Source organism: Mytilus trossulus, chromosome 2, assembly GCF_036588685.1.
Source record: "Mytilus trossulus isolate FHL-02 chromosome 2, PNRI_Mtr1.1.1.hap1, whole genome shotgun sequence".
NCBI classification, from domain to species: Eukaryota; Metazoa; Mollusca; class Bivalvia; order Mytilida; family Mytilidae; genus Mytilus; species Mytilus trossulus.
The window spans coordinates 59,984,464-60,002,089 of record NC_086374.1 but is presented as its reverse complement, the minus strand read 5'-3'; the positions used below and the strand labels follow the sequence as shown (position 1 = coordinate 60,002,089).

The 17,626-nt window shown below is 32.7% G+C and overlaps 1 protein-coding gene across 1 annotated transcript in view; it reads right to left on the bottom strand.

The window, feature by feature from the left end:
* LOC134707677 (cell adhesion molecule DSCAM-like) overlaps nt 1–17,626 on the bottom strand; it is a 79,113-nt gene that overhangs the window by 37,172 nt on the left and 24,315 nt on the right. Inside the window, exons 16-18 of the mRNA XM_063567661.1 lie at nt 9,681–9,850; nt 2,253–2,390; nt 1,082–1,258 (exon numbers count right to left, since the gene is read on the bottom strand). Of these exons, the coding sequence (XP_063423731.1) occupies nt 1,082–1,258; nt 2,253–2,390; nt 9,681–9,850 (485 nt within the window). The remainder of the gene's footprint in view (nt 1–1,081; nt 1,259–2,252; nt 2,391–9,680; nt 9,851–17,626) is intronic.

Sequence of the window (17,626 nt, the reverse complement as noted above, 5' to 3'; positions counted from 1 at the left end):
TAAAAGAATCTTACAAGAATCACAATTCAAACACTGGTACTAATACTAAATTATCTCGGAGCAGAATAAATTGCGATAATCTGTCACCAAAAGTTTGAGGCCGACGGCTATGGAAAGTAGCAATAGCAAGCTATAGCAAACTTTCCAAAAACAGCAAAATTTTCTTAAAATTACCAATCCAGGGGCAGGAACCCAACAATGGGTTGCCTGATTTGTCTGAAAATTTCAGGGCAGTTAGATCTTGAACATTGAGATTTTCTCTCAATGTTTTGAATTCAGAGATAATAGCCAAAAATTGAATTTTACCCCTATGTACTATTTTTAGTCATGTCGGCCATCATAGTTCATGGACAAGGTCATTGGACACAATATTGAAACTAAATACCCTTAAGATGATGGTTGCTAAGTTTGGTTAAATTTGTCTTAGTAGTTTCAGAGAAGATTTTACAGACAAAAGACGCCAAGTGATGAGAAAAGGGATAGGGCCAGGTGAGCTAAAAATTATCCATCCAAATAAAACCTATATCTTGTCATGTTTTGGTAAAAGATTCACAATATATTGCTTATTCTATTTTGTTTCCTTCCAATTGATTGCAACTGTGGATCAGTTATCCTTGACATTAATGATGGTTAAGTAAATACTGCTAACCTTAACAATGTTTCATGTATGGAAATTATGACATGGAAAACAAAAAAGACAAAAACAAACCTCTCCATATGATGTAGGATGATACTTTTTTAACAAAAAAAAACAACAAGGAGTAATTAATGTCATCAATAAGATAAATTGGCCAGAACAGGACAATGGACATCTCAATCTTCTGATTAGACTTTTAATATCATTTGATACTTTATTTGGCCTATTTTAATTAATTTGGTTCCAGTGTCACTGATGAGTCTTTTGAAGATGAAACAAACATCTGGTTCAAATACTTAATTTCAATCCTGATATCTATGATGACTTAATTGATAAATATGATTTTTATATTCACAATTATATATCTTTGTCATCTTTGGTGTATAACAAAGATAGATAATGACTTTTTATTGTTCAGTAAATAAATGTATAAGAAACACCAACCTGAAGCTGATGTTTTCACATCAATATATCCTGATAATTCTCCCCACATATCTTCACCACTTTCTTCTGTAGCACCTCTGACCTTGAACTCATACGGAGTGAAAGGGTCAAGGTTATTTATTGTCAAGGTAACTGATGGTTTGCTGATATCTTTAGTTGTAACAAGGGACATAATTTCTAAAACATAAAACAAGCATGTACTTATGAATTTAAAAAGTCCAAAAAAAAATATAATAACAAGTGAAACTGCGAGCTACTGCTCACTGATGATACCCCCACTGCAAGTGGATAATATAAATAGTGTAAAAATATTCAAGTGTTCGGTAAACAGCAAGTTGTCAAGTGATGAATCTGAAAACGCATCACACGGTATAGCTGACTTATATAAATCCTGAAACCAAATTTCATAAATCCTTGTATTGTAGTTCCTGAGAAAAATGCGACAAAAAATATTCATGGGACGGACTGACGGACAGACGGATGGACGGACTGACAGCCTGACAGACGGACGGACGGACAAAGGTAAAACAGTATACCCCCCCCCCCCCCTTTTTTAAAGCGGGGGTATAATAGATGGGAAACCTCAATCAGTACAGGATGGTATTTTCAGTTTTAATGAAGCTAGTCATTGAATTCTTAACACAGTCTAAAATGTCAGAGTGTTGTTGGTATAAAGCTAGTCATCGAATTTTTAACACAGAGTCTAAAATGTCAGAGTGTTGTTGTTATGAAGCTAGTCATCAAATTCTTAACACAGAGTCTAAGATGTCAGAGTGTTGTTGGTATGAAGCTAAAAATCAAAAATGTTAGGAAACCAGGTGTGTAAGTTATCTCACAAAGGAATATCAAAATCAACCACAAGATATTTAACTAATATCAGTTTAATTAGTAAATTAAGCAAAAACAGGGGAATTGCTTCAATTAAATCAATAAAGAATTTAAGAAAAAAACTTTAAAATTAGTTGTTAAGGTTATCATCCTTGACATTATGCATGAGAAGAAATGTTTAAAAGACTATCTAGTGTTATCTCCCTTTAATTTTATACCATACTTTATATTTTCTTATCTGTCTTTTGTTTTAAATGACTTCAGCATTACCTCCCTTTTTCTTATACTCAGTACCTCCCATACTTGATATTTTCTGATTTGTCAATTTTTCTATATAACTTACCAGTGTTGTCTCCCTTTATTTTATACCATACTTGGTATTTTCTGATCTGACCATTTGTTTCAGCAGGAATTTCCCATTCTAATTGCATAGTTGAGCTGTTGGAAAACAATATTTTCAAGTTTCTTGGTGCTGATGGACCTGTAAAGATGAAAAAATTAAATTCTAATAAATGCAAATACTGTAGTACAAAACGAGGTTTTATTTATCAAGATATTTTGGAGCCTGTCCAAAGTAAGGAATGTTGTCTCTGGAAGTTTATTTTTTTATTATACTTACACTCAAAGAGAAGAAATTACCATGGAAAAAAATATTTAAAAATAGATTTATTTTGCAGAGTAAGGAAGAAACGAAAAAAAAATAATGTTATTTTTATTTTTTCATCAATACTTACACATGTTACATAACGCAGATCATATATTTCAAATATGTTGCACTCATTTAAATCATTTCCACTTCAATATTAAAGAAGGCAAACAAAATGAACAAGAATGTGTCCATAGTACACGGATGCCCCACTCGCACTATCCTTTTCTATGTTCAGTAGACATGAAATTGGGGTCAAAACTTTAATTTTGAATTAAAATTAGAAAGATCATATCATAGGAAACATGTGTACTAAGTTTCAAGTTGATTGGACTTTAACTTCATCAAAAACTACCTTGACCAAAAACTTTAACCTGAACTTCATACTATCCTTTTCTATGATCAGTGGACCATAAAATTGGGGTAAATACTATGTTACGGCCAGAAATCGCCTTTAAATTGTAGCCAACTAAAGACACAAATAAATAGTAAAATTTAATAATATTTATTATACAAAAGTTTACAAGAAGTATTTTAAAAATATTACTGTTAACTTAACTGTCAAAATATGAGTCCACTCTTTTATCTGTATCTGTATCCAGAAATCTTTCGGAATCCAATCTGAATATTATGTTCACTACTAAGGTCACAATCCAGTATGATGTTGTGTGTAGAATAAAAATGTCAATCCAAATGCTGTGAATACTAATGTCTATCAATGTCTATGTCCAAGTTTAATTATGAGAGTTTTACTTTAGTGTCTGTATATATAGTGTTGTCATGGAAAGTTCTAGAACACTCTATAATGGAACATTGTGGAAAATCCTGGAAAGTTACAACGGAAGTTTCTGGAATAACGTAGAAGTTTAAATTACGCATCTTTTATAAGGATCATTCTAGAAAGTTCCAATCATTCTGTGATTGTTCCAGTGATTCCTAAACTGCACAGTTATATAATTATTTGGTAAACAACTATCAGGCCATTCAACACAAATTAGGCCAACATAAATAAACATAATCATTACAATATCATAACACCTCCCCCCTTAAAAGAAGTTTTAGTGTAACAAAAACTTATCATGAATAATATGAACAAAAATACATAATATATACAAAGTGATTTAATAAGCTCTAGATAAAGCATCAGCTATTACATTATCTTTACCCTTAATATGTTTTACAATTATATCATATTCCTGTAACAATAAACTCCACCTAGTCAACCTCTGATTCTTGTTTCTCATTTTATGCATGAAGGTGAGAGGATTATGATCAGTATAAACAAGAATAGGATATACAGTGGGATTCAAATATACATCAAAATGTTGAAGTGCTGACAACATTGCAAAACACTCTTTTTCAATAGTTGAATAATTTTTCTGATGTTTATCTAATTTCTTAGAAAAATATGATATAGGTTTTTCAACATTATCATCTGTCTCTTGATATAAAACAGCTCCTATTCCTACATCGCTTGCATCAACGGCAAGTTTAAATTGTTTTTCAAAGTCTGGAGTAATCAGAACTGGACTATTAATTAAAAGTGATTTGCTATTTTCAAAAGCGTTTTGACAATTTTCACTCCAGATAAATTTAGAGTCTTTTCGTAAAAGATGAGTCAATGGTTGAACAACAGTAGCAAAATTTGAACAAAATTTCCTGTAAAATCCAATCATGCCTAAATATCTCATAAGTTGTTTTCTATTTGTAGGAGGAGGAAATTTGGAAATAGCTTCCACTTTAGCCATTATAGGTTTTACTTGACCTTGGCCAACTGTATGCCCTAAATAATCAACAGTGGCCTGACAAAATTCACTTTTACCAAGATTAACAGTCAAATTTGATTTTGACAATCTATCAAAAGTATCATACAAATGTGTTAAATGCTGTTCCCAGCTATCACTACATACAATTAGATCATCAATATAAGCATAACAACAGTCTAAATCTTTTATAACATTATTGATCATTCTTTGAAATGTAGCTGGAGCACTTTTCATGCCAAACGGCATTACAGTATATTGAAATAAGCCATCTGGTGTAACAAAAGCTGATATTTCACGAGCTCTCTGTGTCAATGGAACTTGCCAATAACCTTTCAATAAATCAAATTTGCTCACAAATTTTGCTTGACCAATATTGTCAATACAATCGTCTATCCTTGGAATCGGATAGGAATCAGATTTTGAGACTGAATTTACTTTTCTGAAATCAGTCACGAAACGAAAGGTTTTATCTGGTTTTGGCACAAGGAGACAAGGAGAGCTCCATTCACTGTTACTGACGGCTCAATAATATCATTGTCAAGCATATATTTAATTTCTTTTCTCATAACTTCAAGTTTGAGTGGATTGAGCCGGTAAGGATGTTGCTTAATTGGAGAAGCATCTCCTACATCAACATCATGACAAACAGCAGTTGTTTTGTTAGGCACATCTGGAAAAAGATTTTTGAAAGAAAATACCAAAGTTTTTATTTCTTCTCTACGATCAAAAGACAGATGTGTAAGTTTTGAATCTAAATTTGACAAACTTTCTGAATTTTTCAATCTAACTGTCTCTTCCATAGTTTTACAACTAAAAGTTGGTTCAATTACATCTGGTTTGTCATGATTGTTCTCAAATTTAACCATGCCTAAAGTGGCAACTGGTTTACTATCACATAGTACATTAGTACGCTCAAAATATGGTTTTAACATTATATAAATAACACATAGCTGAGAGGGTGATAGAGCAGATTGGTACCCCGAGAAAACATTGTCAACCGCGGCGAAGCCAAGGTTGACAATGCCTTTTCAAGGGGTTCCAATCTGCTCTATCACCCTCTCAGCTATGTGTTATTTAATTTATTATACTGAATGTCCTATAATTTTTGGCTTTTACAGATTAATTTTATTTTAAAAGTATTTTCTATGACGTCACGTTCATAACAACGTTACGGGTATTAGAAAAAAAAACTTCATTGTTCTTTGAATAATCGATTTCTGATTGGTCTACACGAGAGGGTAACATTAAAAAAAATTGTCACCCGCTCAGCCATGTGATAGAGTAAATTGACACCTTCGTCTTAGCCAATCAAAATATGGCATTTTAACGTGAAGTATAATAAATTAATATGACACACTCTATTTTGTTTGCGCCGACCTGGAGTTTTTACAATATAATTCAAATCATTAATTTTACTCTCTATTGTATAAGGACCACAATATTTAGCCTGTAAAGGATGTCCAGGGACTGGCAAAAATACAAGTACCTTATCACCAGGCTCAAAAACTCTGTCCCTGGCATCTTTATCATACCATATTTTCATCTTGTTCTGTACATTTTTTAAGTTTTTCTGAGCAATTTGACAAGCAGTAAACAATTTTTCTTTAAATCTAGATACATAGTCTAAAAGATTCAAGTCAGTATGTTCAGTAAGCCACTTTTCCTTAATCAATTTTAACGGTCCCCTTACAGTATGACCAAATACCAACTCAAAGGGACTAAATCCAAGGGATTCTTGAACAGCCTCTCGGACTGCAAAAAGTAGAAAGTGAACTCCATCATCCACGTCTCTGTCAAATTGAAGACAAAAAGTTCTAATCATGTTCTTCAATGTTTGATGAAAACGTTCTAAGGCACCTTGAGATTCTGGATGATAAGCACTTGATCTGTATTGAGCAATCCCTAACTGGTATACGACTTGCTGAAATAAACCTGACATGAAATTTGATCCCTGGTCGGACTGTATAGACTTAGGAAGTCCTACTAATGTGAAAAATTTGATCAAAGCTTTGACGATAGTAGTTGTCTTGATATTTCTGAGCGGAATAGCTTAAGGAAAGCGAGTAGATGTACACATGATTGTCAATAAATATGCATTTCCAGTCTTGGTCTTTGGTAAAGGTCCAACACAGTCTATTAGAACTCTGCTGAAAGGTTCGTCAAAGGCTGGAATAGGCAGAAGTGGTGCTGGTGGTATTTTCTGGTTAGGTTTACCAACAACCTGGCATATATGACATGATTTGCAGTATTCTGCAACATCATTTCTAAGTTTAGGCCAGTAGAAATGCTGCAAGATCTTAAGGCTAGTCTTCCTGATACCTAAGTGTCCAGCCAAGGGGGTGTCATGGGCAAGACCAATAATTTCTTGCCTATAAACTTTAGGCACCACCACTTGGTACACCACTCTCCATTCCTCCTCTGGGGTAGCATCAGGAGGCCTCCACTTCCTCATTAAAATGCCGTCCTGATGGTAATAGCATTCGGCCACTTTGTCTGCTTCCTCCTGTGGTTCAGCCCTCTGGCTGAGCTGAAGAACCTCAGGGTCTTTATGTTGTTCTTCGAGCAAATTCTTTCGGTCTAATGAATGGCTGTTTACATCTGGCCATGGCATAATAACATTTTTGTTAACACTAGGTGGTTTTATAATGGCCTTTTCTGAGTTACCAGGATCTTCAATATCAGCTATAAAAGTGTCAGAAAGGTCCATGTAATCAAATTTGTCTTCTTGCAAATTCTCATTTTGTTGTTTTCTAGCCATCGCCCTAGTAACAACACAAGCTGGATACAATTCAGCATCATCTTCAGGTGATTTAACATCCACCACCGGTTCACTGGTAACAATTGGTTCAGCAACCACTTTGTTCCTAGCTATATCATTTCCTAGCAATAATGTAACACCCTCAACAGGGAGATTAGGACGAACACCTACAACAACTGGTCCAGTTACCAAATCTGACTTCAGATAAATTCGATGGAGAGGAACATCTATACAACCTAACTCTACACCTTGTAACAAAACGGAGGCACCAACAGAAGTCTTCTCAGACAAAGGCAACACACCTTCTAACAATAAAGACTGAGAAGCTCCAGTGTCCCGTAAAATCTTAATAGGCTGAAGAGTGGTATCATCAACAATAGCAACAAACCCATCAGACATAAAGGGTTTGTATTCCTCCATATAATCACAAAAACTGGACTTAAAAGCCTCACTCGCAGGACATTCCAATGTACTGGTAATATAAGGTGTCGTACAAGCACTGGTCTTCGGCTTATTATCTCGTTCATTCTTCTTCTGGAGTCTAAAACAATCAGCCATCAGGTGACCAATCTTCTTACAATAAGCACAAGTCAGTGACTTCTTCTCAAAAGTATCAAATTTTGGACTAGACATATTATAACTGGACTGACTCTTATTCTGTGGAACAGGCTTACTATCAGTATGATCAGTGCTTTGATTTTTGTAATTTCCACTGGAAGTATTAACATTTTGACCCTTGAAACTTCTTTTATGTGAAAGAGTATAATTATCTGAAATAACAGCTGCATCATGTATTGACTCAACAGTTTTGTCGTCTAAATGTGTTTTTAAGTCTAAATGAACACATTGTTTGAACTCTTCTAATAACATCAATTGTCTTAGGTTATTAAAATTGTTATCTGTTTTCTTTGAAGTAAGCCATTTATCAAATAGATCTTCTTTTTCCCGAGCAAATTCCACATAGGTTTGCGAATCAAACTTTTTATAAGATCTAAATTTCTGTCTATATGCTTCTGGTACTAGCTCATAGGCTTTCAAAACTTCCTGTTTCACCGTGTCATAATCAGAACTTTTTTCTGATGGAAGTGCAGAGTATATTTCAGCGGCCTTGCCCTCAAAAACACTTTGCAGCATCGTAGTCCAATATGGCTTTGGCCATTTCAAATTATTAGCAATTTTCTCAAACTGTGGAAAATATTTATCAACTGTTTTTTCACAAAATTTCGGAACCAAACGTATGTTTTTTGCTGCATCAAAATAATCTGATTTTGACTGGACTTTAGTGTTGCTTTCTTCTTTGACCATTTCAATTTTCAGTTTTTCCATCTCTAGCCTTTCTCTCATTTCAAGTTCTTTTAATTTAAATTCATCTTCTTTTTCTTTTTTCTCCATTTCTAACCTTTCCTTCATTTCCAATTCTGCTTGCAATTGTTTTAATTTAAATTCATGGTCTAATTCAAGCTGTTTTAATTTAAAGGCATCAACATGTTCGACCTTAAGATCAAGAGCCTCTTCACCTAAAATTTCTTTGTCAACTAATTTGTCTTTAACCAAATTTTTTATAATTTGTTTTCTCATAGATACTTTAAAAACTAATTTCAGTTGTTTAGCAAGCAACACTAATTCCTCTTTCTTTAAATTATCAAAACTCTCCAGGTCTGGCGTTTTCAAAAATTTACCGGCATCAAATGCCATTTTGTAGAATTTTGTTGGCTAGTTATAATAAAAATATTAAACAAATTTTGATTAAAATATTTTTAAGATCTCCCGGACCAGCCCCCAATTTCTGTTACGGCCAGAAATCGCCTTTAAATTGTAGCCAACTAAAGACACAAATAAATAGTAAAATTTAACAATATTTATTATACAAAAGTTTACAAGAAGTATTTTACAAATATTACTGTTAACTTAACTGTCAAAATATGAGTCCACTCTTTTATCTGTATCTGTATCCAGAAATCTTTCGGAATCCAATCTGAATATTATGTTCACTACTAAGATCACAATCCAGTATGATGTTGTGTGTAGAATAAAAATGTCAATCCAAATGCTGTGAATACTAATGTCTATCAATGTCTATGTCCAAGTTTAATTATGAGAGTTTTACTTTAGTGTCTGTATATATAGTGTTGTCATGGAAAGTTCTAGAACACTCTATAATGGAACATTGTGGAAAATCCTGGAAAGTTACAACGGAAGTTTCTGGAATAACGTAGAAGTTTAAATTACGCATCTTTTATAAGGATCATTCTAGAAAGTTCCAATCATTCTGTGATTGTTCCAGTGATTCCTAAACTGCACAGTTATATAATTATTTGGCAAACAACTATCAGGCCATTCAACACAAATTAGGCCAACATAAATAAACATAATCATTACAATATCATAACAACTATAATTTGGCATTAAAATTAGAAAGATCATATCATGGGGAACATGTGTACTAAGTTTCAAGTTGATTGGACTTCAACTTCTTTAAAAACTACCTTGACCAAAAACTTTAACCTGAAGCGAACAGACGCACAGACGGACAAACAGAGGCACAGACCAGAAAACATAATGCCCCTCTACTATCGTAGGTGGGGCATATTTTAACTTTACCTGAGTCCATAGTTTTAGCAGATAACACATTACTAAGACTGCCTTCCCCTGCTGGATTTACCCCTGACACTACAAACATATACATGGTTCCTGGTGATAAACCAACCACTTCTATCTGTGAATCTGTACTGCCTGCTGTAATGGGTAATCTTTTGTAATCTACATCTATTCTATAAGTATATAAAAGATATATATATATATTATAGGAAAAGTATGATCAACAATAAAAATTCAAGTATTTTCATTACTACAGAACCTGTGAGTACATGCTGAACATGTTTTCTGTTGACCTTGCTCTCAGACAATACCTGAAAATGTGTACTATTTAGCTCTGACAAAATATTTCATGCTCAAAAGAGCAAAATAGAAATTCAAACTATCTTCAAGTAGCACTGTTACAGTAATAAAATTACAGCAGATTTCAGTGAGTATGTAGCTAAAGGTAATATCTTTGGTTAGCTTGATTGTTAGCTGAACCGTGAAGTCATTGGTAGGTTAGGTAAACTACCCTCCTGTAATAGTAACTAGCCCAACAGATAACCAATCTATCTCTTTGTAGGACTAAGCTACTTTAAAAGGAGGGTAGTATACTTTACCTAACAATGGTTTTACGGTTCAGCTAACAAGCAAGCTAACCAAAGATATTACCATTAGCTACATATATACTGACTGAAATCTGCTGTAACAGTACCAATTTTCTTGCATCAGATGCGCATTTTGACAATACATTTCTCCTCAGTGATGCTCTCGGCCAAAATATTTGAAATCCAAAGCTTATATATAATATGAAGAGCTATAATCCAAAAGGTCCAAAAAGTATAGCCAAATCCGTTAAAGGAATCAGAGCTTTGCATGAGGGAGATACATTCCTTAATTTATAATAATGTAGCAGTTAGGATTATTATGTCATAATTATTTCCCTTGTTTAAAACTATAAATTTCATATTTCTTTGTTTAATAATTTACATGAAGCTTATTCAGTATATATTTGTTAAATTGCATAGCTTTTGCTATTTGAAATCATTAGTTAAAGGTATTTATTTTTATTGTAAAGTTTAATATTTGCATCGTTGCAAATTCTTTGGATACCTTCTGTGAGAGATTTATATATTTTATATAACTAGTTTTAAATTCTTATTTGGAATCCTCTGAGGACTGACATTCAGTCCCACTAAGGAAAGCCAAGCTTTCCAACCAGTTACCAATAGGTTAGTGCATATGCTACATGCCTCCACAGTACGGTAAATTGAAGAGTTATTGAATGCTCCATTTCTACATACGTTTGGCTTTACATGATAACAGTTGTACTTTGCTGATGAAATTATATATTGTTTTCAGTTTTTGGTTTTTATTCACTTAGATTTATTACAGCTCATCACTTTTGGCATCAGTCGTTTTCCGCACACATCAGTTTACAAACTAGAATTAGCTGTGGTCGGCATCCCCGAATCTTAGGCAGAATTGTTCCTGCTACATTTGGTAGTGCGGGTGGGGTGTGGAATTCTAAAGCAGCTTTTCTGGTTTGTAACTGAACTAAATAATTTATAAGAAATGGAGTACACATTTGAGTCAATTCTTGTTGTGATTTGATAAGACAGTCCTCAGCAGAGCAGTTTTGCATAGTTGTGCCTGGGATATTTTATTTTCATAGTTTGGTTTATTTTGTAAATGTTTATTCAGTTATGATTAGGTTTGAAGAAAAACCTTGTTTGTTTGATGGTATCAGCATTGATATTACTGATTATTTTGTTCATTTTGAGACAGTTTCTCTTTGGAACAAGTGGAATGAATTTGAGATGGCTTGTCAGTTGATAATGCATTTGAGAGGTGATGCTCAAACTATTTTACGTTTCTTAAAGAGGCCACAGTTATACGATTATGACTGCTTAAAAAATGTTCTCATTCAGAGGTTCAATCCTAAGGAGAGGGTGGCATATTTTAAATTTCAACTGCGAGTTTGTAGTTTGAAGGAAAATGAAACAATTTCTGATTTTGGTCAGCGTTTTAAGATACTAGCTCATAAGGCTTATCCTGATAATTTTTCTGATTTGGATTCGTATTTTATTGACTTATTTACTTCATGTTTGAATATTGAGATGGCTAAATTTGTCACTTTTAAACACCCTCATAGTTTAGACGAGGCTTTATCACTAGCTATTGAATATGAAGCTGTTCATTTTTCTGGTGATCCTGAGATTATTGATGAGGCAGAAAGTTTAGATTGTTGTAAAACAGTTTCTAACAGTTTTGAAATTTTAATTAATATATTGAGGAAGCGATTGAAATCACATAGTAAACGAAAACCTAAGAGGTGTTTTAAATGTCATCAGTTAGGTCATGTCAGGTCTAAGTGTCCAAATATGTCTTTAAGAGTTCATGCCAGAGATGAAAGTTCTGCAGATAGTCAAGTTAAGCTCTCAGAAATAGGCGGGATGTCGAAGAACGATTTAAAGGGAAACTTCGCAAAAAAATCAAAATAATGATATTATGTTCATTCTGTATAAAAATGCTCAAATTCATAGATATTAAAGTTTTATTCCGCTAGATAAGCGATCACCATCGATTTTAAATTTAGAGTATCAATTCTTTGCAATCCGCCATCTTGTCTTCTTTCCCGATAAATAAAAACGATATGTCTATAAACCACAAAGAAACAAAACTACAGTAACCGATGTAGTCGTAATTGCGTGTCGATATCTTGTCAATCGTACGGTTGTTTTATCCGACTAACTAACTTGATACGGAAAATATTCTTACTTTTTTTAAATTACCATGGTCTGTTGTTTTTATACGACCGCAAAATTTGAAAATTTTTCGTCGTATATTGCTATCATACTGGCGTCGTCGTCCGAATACTTTTAGTTTTCGCACTCTAACTTTAGTAAAAGTGAATATAAATCTATAAAATTTTATCACAAGGTTTATGACCACAAAAGGAAGGTTGGTATTGATTTTGGGAGTGTTGGTCCCAACATTTTAGGAATTAGGGGCCAAAAAGGGCCCAAATAAGCATTTTCTTGGTTTTCGCACTACAACTTTAGTTTAAGTTAATAGAAATCTATGAAATTATGACACAAGGTTTATGACCACAAAAGAAAGGTTGGGATTGATTTTTGGAGTTTTGGTTTCAATAGTGTAGGAATTAGGGGCCAAAAAAGGGCCCAAATAAGCATTATTCTTGGTTTTCGCACAATAACTTTAGTTTAAGTAAATAGAAAATAATGAAATTTAAACACAATGTTTATGACCACAAAAGGAAGGTTGGTATTGATTTTGGGAGTTTAGGTCCCAACAGTTTAGGAATTAGGGGCCAAAAAGGGACCCAAATAAGCATTTTTCTTGGATTTCGCACCATAACTTTAGTATAAGTAAATAGAAATCTATGAAATTTAAACACAAGGTTTATGACCATAAAAGGAAGGTTGGTAATGATTTTGGGAGTTTTGGTCCCAACAGTTTAGGAATAAGGGGCCCAAAGGGTCCAAAATTAAACTTTGTTTGATTTCATCAAAATTGAATAATAGGGGTTCTTTGATATGCCGAATCTAGCTGTGTATGTAGATTTTTAACTTTTGGTCCCGTTTTCAAATTGGTCTACATTAAGGTCCAAAGGGTCCAAAATTAAACTTCGTTTGATTTTGACAAAAAATTAATCGGTTGGGTTCTTTGATATGCTGAATCTAAAAATGTACTTAGATTCTTGATTATCGGCCCAGTTTTCAAGTTGGTCCAAATCGGGGTCCAAAATTAAACTTTGTTTGATTTCATCAAATATTGAATAAATGGGGTTCTTTGATATGCCAAATCTAACTGTGTATGTAGATTCCTCATTTTTGGTCTTGTTTTCAAATTGGTCTACCGTATTCGGCCGTGTATAGTACGCATTTATATATAGTCCGCACCCCTCTTACATCCCCTTAAAATCGAGAAAAAAAGTTTTGTAAAAAAAAAAAAAAAAAAAAAAATATTGTAAAAGTCTAGTTCACTGTAAAAATCCATTGAAAGAGAGCTATTCTCCATGTATTTTATAAAAAAAAATAATTATGTTTTATTATTTCATAAAAAAAATGAAATGGTAGAACTTTTCATCAGGTAGTTAATATTTAATAATTTTATATAAGTAGTTATTAATCAAGAGATTCATTTTAAAATCAACATTTGTCTAAGTATGTCCAAGCTGATATATAATATAACAGAAATAATTTGAATATTATGGAACAAAAGAAAAAAGAGATCAAACATTTATCTAAATTATTTAGCAGTAATCAAAATTTTAAAACTATTTAATCTTATATAATCTTTTCATTGATCATGTTGTTTTATTGCCTGGGATTATAATATTTAACACCTGTCAAAACTTGACATCATTATTTAATTGCTACACACCCATACTTAATCCCTAATTACCTCTCTTGATTACCTATGCAGGATGTCACACCTTTACTTTTAATAATCAATTTTGAAAAGAAAAGTTAAAAAAGAATAAAAGAATAAGAAATAAATGAAGTAAATACAATAAACGTCTCCAATATACATTGTTGATGCAGGATGCAGAAAAACGAAATTTAAAAAAAAAAAAAAAAAAAAATTTTTTTTTTTATAAATTTCGAAAACCGTCTATAGTTGTGTATAGTCCGCACCCCTTGCACACACTACATATTTAAGGAAAAAAAGTGCGGACTATACATGCCCAAATACGGTACATTAAAGTCCAAAGGGTCCAAAATTAAACTTAGTTTGATTTTAACAAAAATTAAAATCTTGGGGTTCTTTGATATGCTGAATCCAAACATGTACTTAGATTTTTGATTCTGGGCCCAGTTTTCAAGTTGGTCCTAATCAGGATCTAAAATTATTATATTAAGTTTTGTGCAATAGCAAGTCTTTTCAATTGCACAGTATTGCGCAATGGCAAGAAATATCTTATTGCAAAATATTGTGAAATAGCAATTTTGTTTTTAATTAGAGTTATCTTTCTTTGTCCAGAATAGTAAGCAAGAAATATCTAATTGTAAGAATTTTTTTTATTTGGAGTTATCTTTCTTTGTCCAGAATCAACTTAAATCTTTGTTATATATACATGTACAATATACAATGTATATTCACTTTTTACTACCAACTGATAAATTAAAATAATCTTTACCATTCAGTGATAACAAGCAGTTTTTTTACATCTTAATATTTTATGATGTATTTAAATGAGTAGAAATTGTTGCAAACTCCATTAGAAATTTTAATTGAGATTAGTTTTGGAATAAGGGAAAGGGGGATGTGATTAAAAAAATTAGGTTAAATTTTCTCATTTGAAATTTCATAAATAAAAAGAAAATTTCTTCAAACATTTTTTTGATATTCAACAGCATAGTGAATTGCTCTAAGAGAAAACAAAAATTTTAATTTCATTAGAACACATTCATTCTGTGTCAGAAACCTATGCTGTGTCAACTATTTAATCACAATCCAAATTTAGAGCTGAATCCAGCTAGAATGTTGTGTCCATACTTGCCCCAACCGTTCAGGGTTCAACCTCTGCGGTGGTATAAAGCTACGCCCTGCGGAGCATCTGGTTAAACTGTTGATATTGGAATTAGGTGAAAAGTCAAAGTTGAAATCATAAATAAGTGTTCCGTGAAAATTGTTTTCGAAAATCTAATTTGTTCATAATTCTTTAAAGTAATAAACTTTTTAAAAATATATTTTGATCTTCCCTCATCTGATCACAAGCATGGCTAAAGGTATTACTTCCAAAGGTATTGTGAGGGGTGTGAGGTGACACTTCCAGGTATTCAAGCGATTTCCTGTCAGACTTGCAAGTTCATGCATCGTTTCACTTCTGCAGGTATTGATCAGTGTACACGGCTGATAACTTATAACTTTCCATTTTGAACTATCAGATGTATAATATACAACTCTGTCTTACTTGTCATTACTAAACTCATACGCTTGTTTATAAATAACATTTCTGGTGTAAAGAATATAATTCATAAAAATATAAATAATACCCAAAAAATAAGATTTGATGAAATTAAAATCTATTTAAATATTTTTTCCAAGGGTGAATTTGGGAAAATGTAATATATAGTCATTGTAAATAGTGAAGGACAGATTGGAACAGACCAGAAATATTGATTTAAAAAAATGTACGCACTTGCCGACGATTCGTTTATATGACTGGATAGAAAGTTACGGAACTATAGCGCAATTTAAAACATATACATGTATACATTGAACATAAGAAAAAAACATATATTTTGAATAAATAGGGGTAAAAGTGTTGTAAATAGACTAGTCCACGTATGCCAACAGTATGTAATCATCGAATGTCGATGATAGACTATTGTATACCAAAAGAAGAAGAGAACCAATTTGATTTAAATACAGGTCGATATATAACTTTTGCTTTGGTTCATTGAAGCTAGGAAAATCACAGATTTATATTTCAATAAGATTGTTCTCGAACAAAGGAAGGAATTCGTCATCACAATTGTTATATATGCCACTGGACGAACACTAATTATCCCCAGGGGATGTGAATATTTTGCTGGGAAACTTTTGAGTATCAAAGTTTCAAATTAATTTCGGGATTTAATTTTAAACATCGTTAAAACGATGTGTGTCTAAGGTGAACGCCACAAGAACCCTGTAATACTAGTACTAGAGTATAGCATGTAAACATTCCTTTTCAATAATATGGTTGTATTGGAAATCTTTTCATACAGATTGACAACTCATTGTCCGATATGCATGTAATATTTGCCACATGATGCCCATAGTTCTTTCTACCATCATCACCTTATTCTTTGATATTGCTGTAAACATCGATGGTTCACACCCAAGCAAAATGGGAGTAATGGACCTTCAGAGCTTCTCCGTGTTATACACTTGTGAAATATATAGACGAAATTTCTGTATTGAAATGAATCTACATCTCACAAACAGGATTTTCAAATACTGTGAAAGTACTTTTATTCGTGGGGTACCAATTTTCATGGTTTTCGTGGGTGACTCTATCCACGAATTTAAGTGTCCAACGAAATAAAACAACCAATGTCAACATCAAGACATGGAAAGATCCTCATCGGTGTTTTGACTCATGACTGATATGATCTTTTAATTCTCATAAAAATATTTTTGATAAAATGTTCATTTTATATCCTCATAGTTCTCGTACACTATGGGAAATAATAATTTCATGCTGGGCTTGATTTTGATAAAGAATTATTTGACAATTCAAGATACGTTTGTAGTATTTGTTTATGTCTCTGTTTTCTTAAGGTGACATCTTTATGGCCTAATTAACACCTTTGCTGGTCTTTTATCTGTTGATCACTTTATCTTAGATAAGTTAGTGTTTTCACAACGATTTACACGGCCAATGTTTTCTTTGCAATTTCCATCAATCCAGACTATTTGTCACTTTCGTTTCTATAATTTTTCAATTATAATTTTTTAAGAAAAAGAAAATCCACGAATTTAAAAACCCACGAACATGTAAATATTGCTAAAACCAAGAAAATTGATACCCACGAATTGAAGTACTTCCACAGTAACGATTTTGAGTTATCACCTTACAAACCAATATAAACGTATGGCAAGATATAACCATGAAGGAATTTAGTTTTTGTCAGACGCAAGAACTCATCACTTTATCATAATTTCAAATATCAAGAACAAGAGGTCGATGTGGATAGTCTGTTTTCTAACTGTTCAGAGTTAGACATGTCACTTGTTCATTCTTGGAAGCCTTCATATTCCCCTTCTAACGATGGGAACTCTTTCTGATTGTGTTGACTATAAATGCTTGTATGGTAAATCTGTACAAGCGGTTGCATTTCCTCTCCTTTCCCAACAAACAAACGAACGAAACGCCACTAGTCTGATTTCTCTGGAGCTCATCCTCAATGGCTCTTATACGTCAGGAAACTTACATGTATATACTAATAATG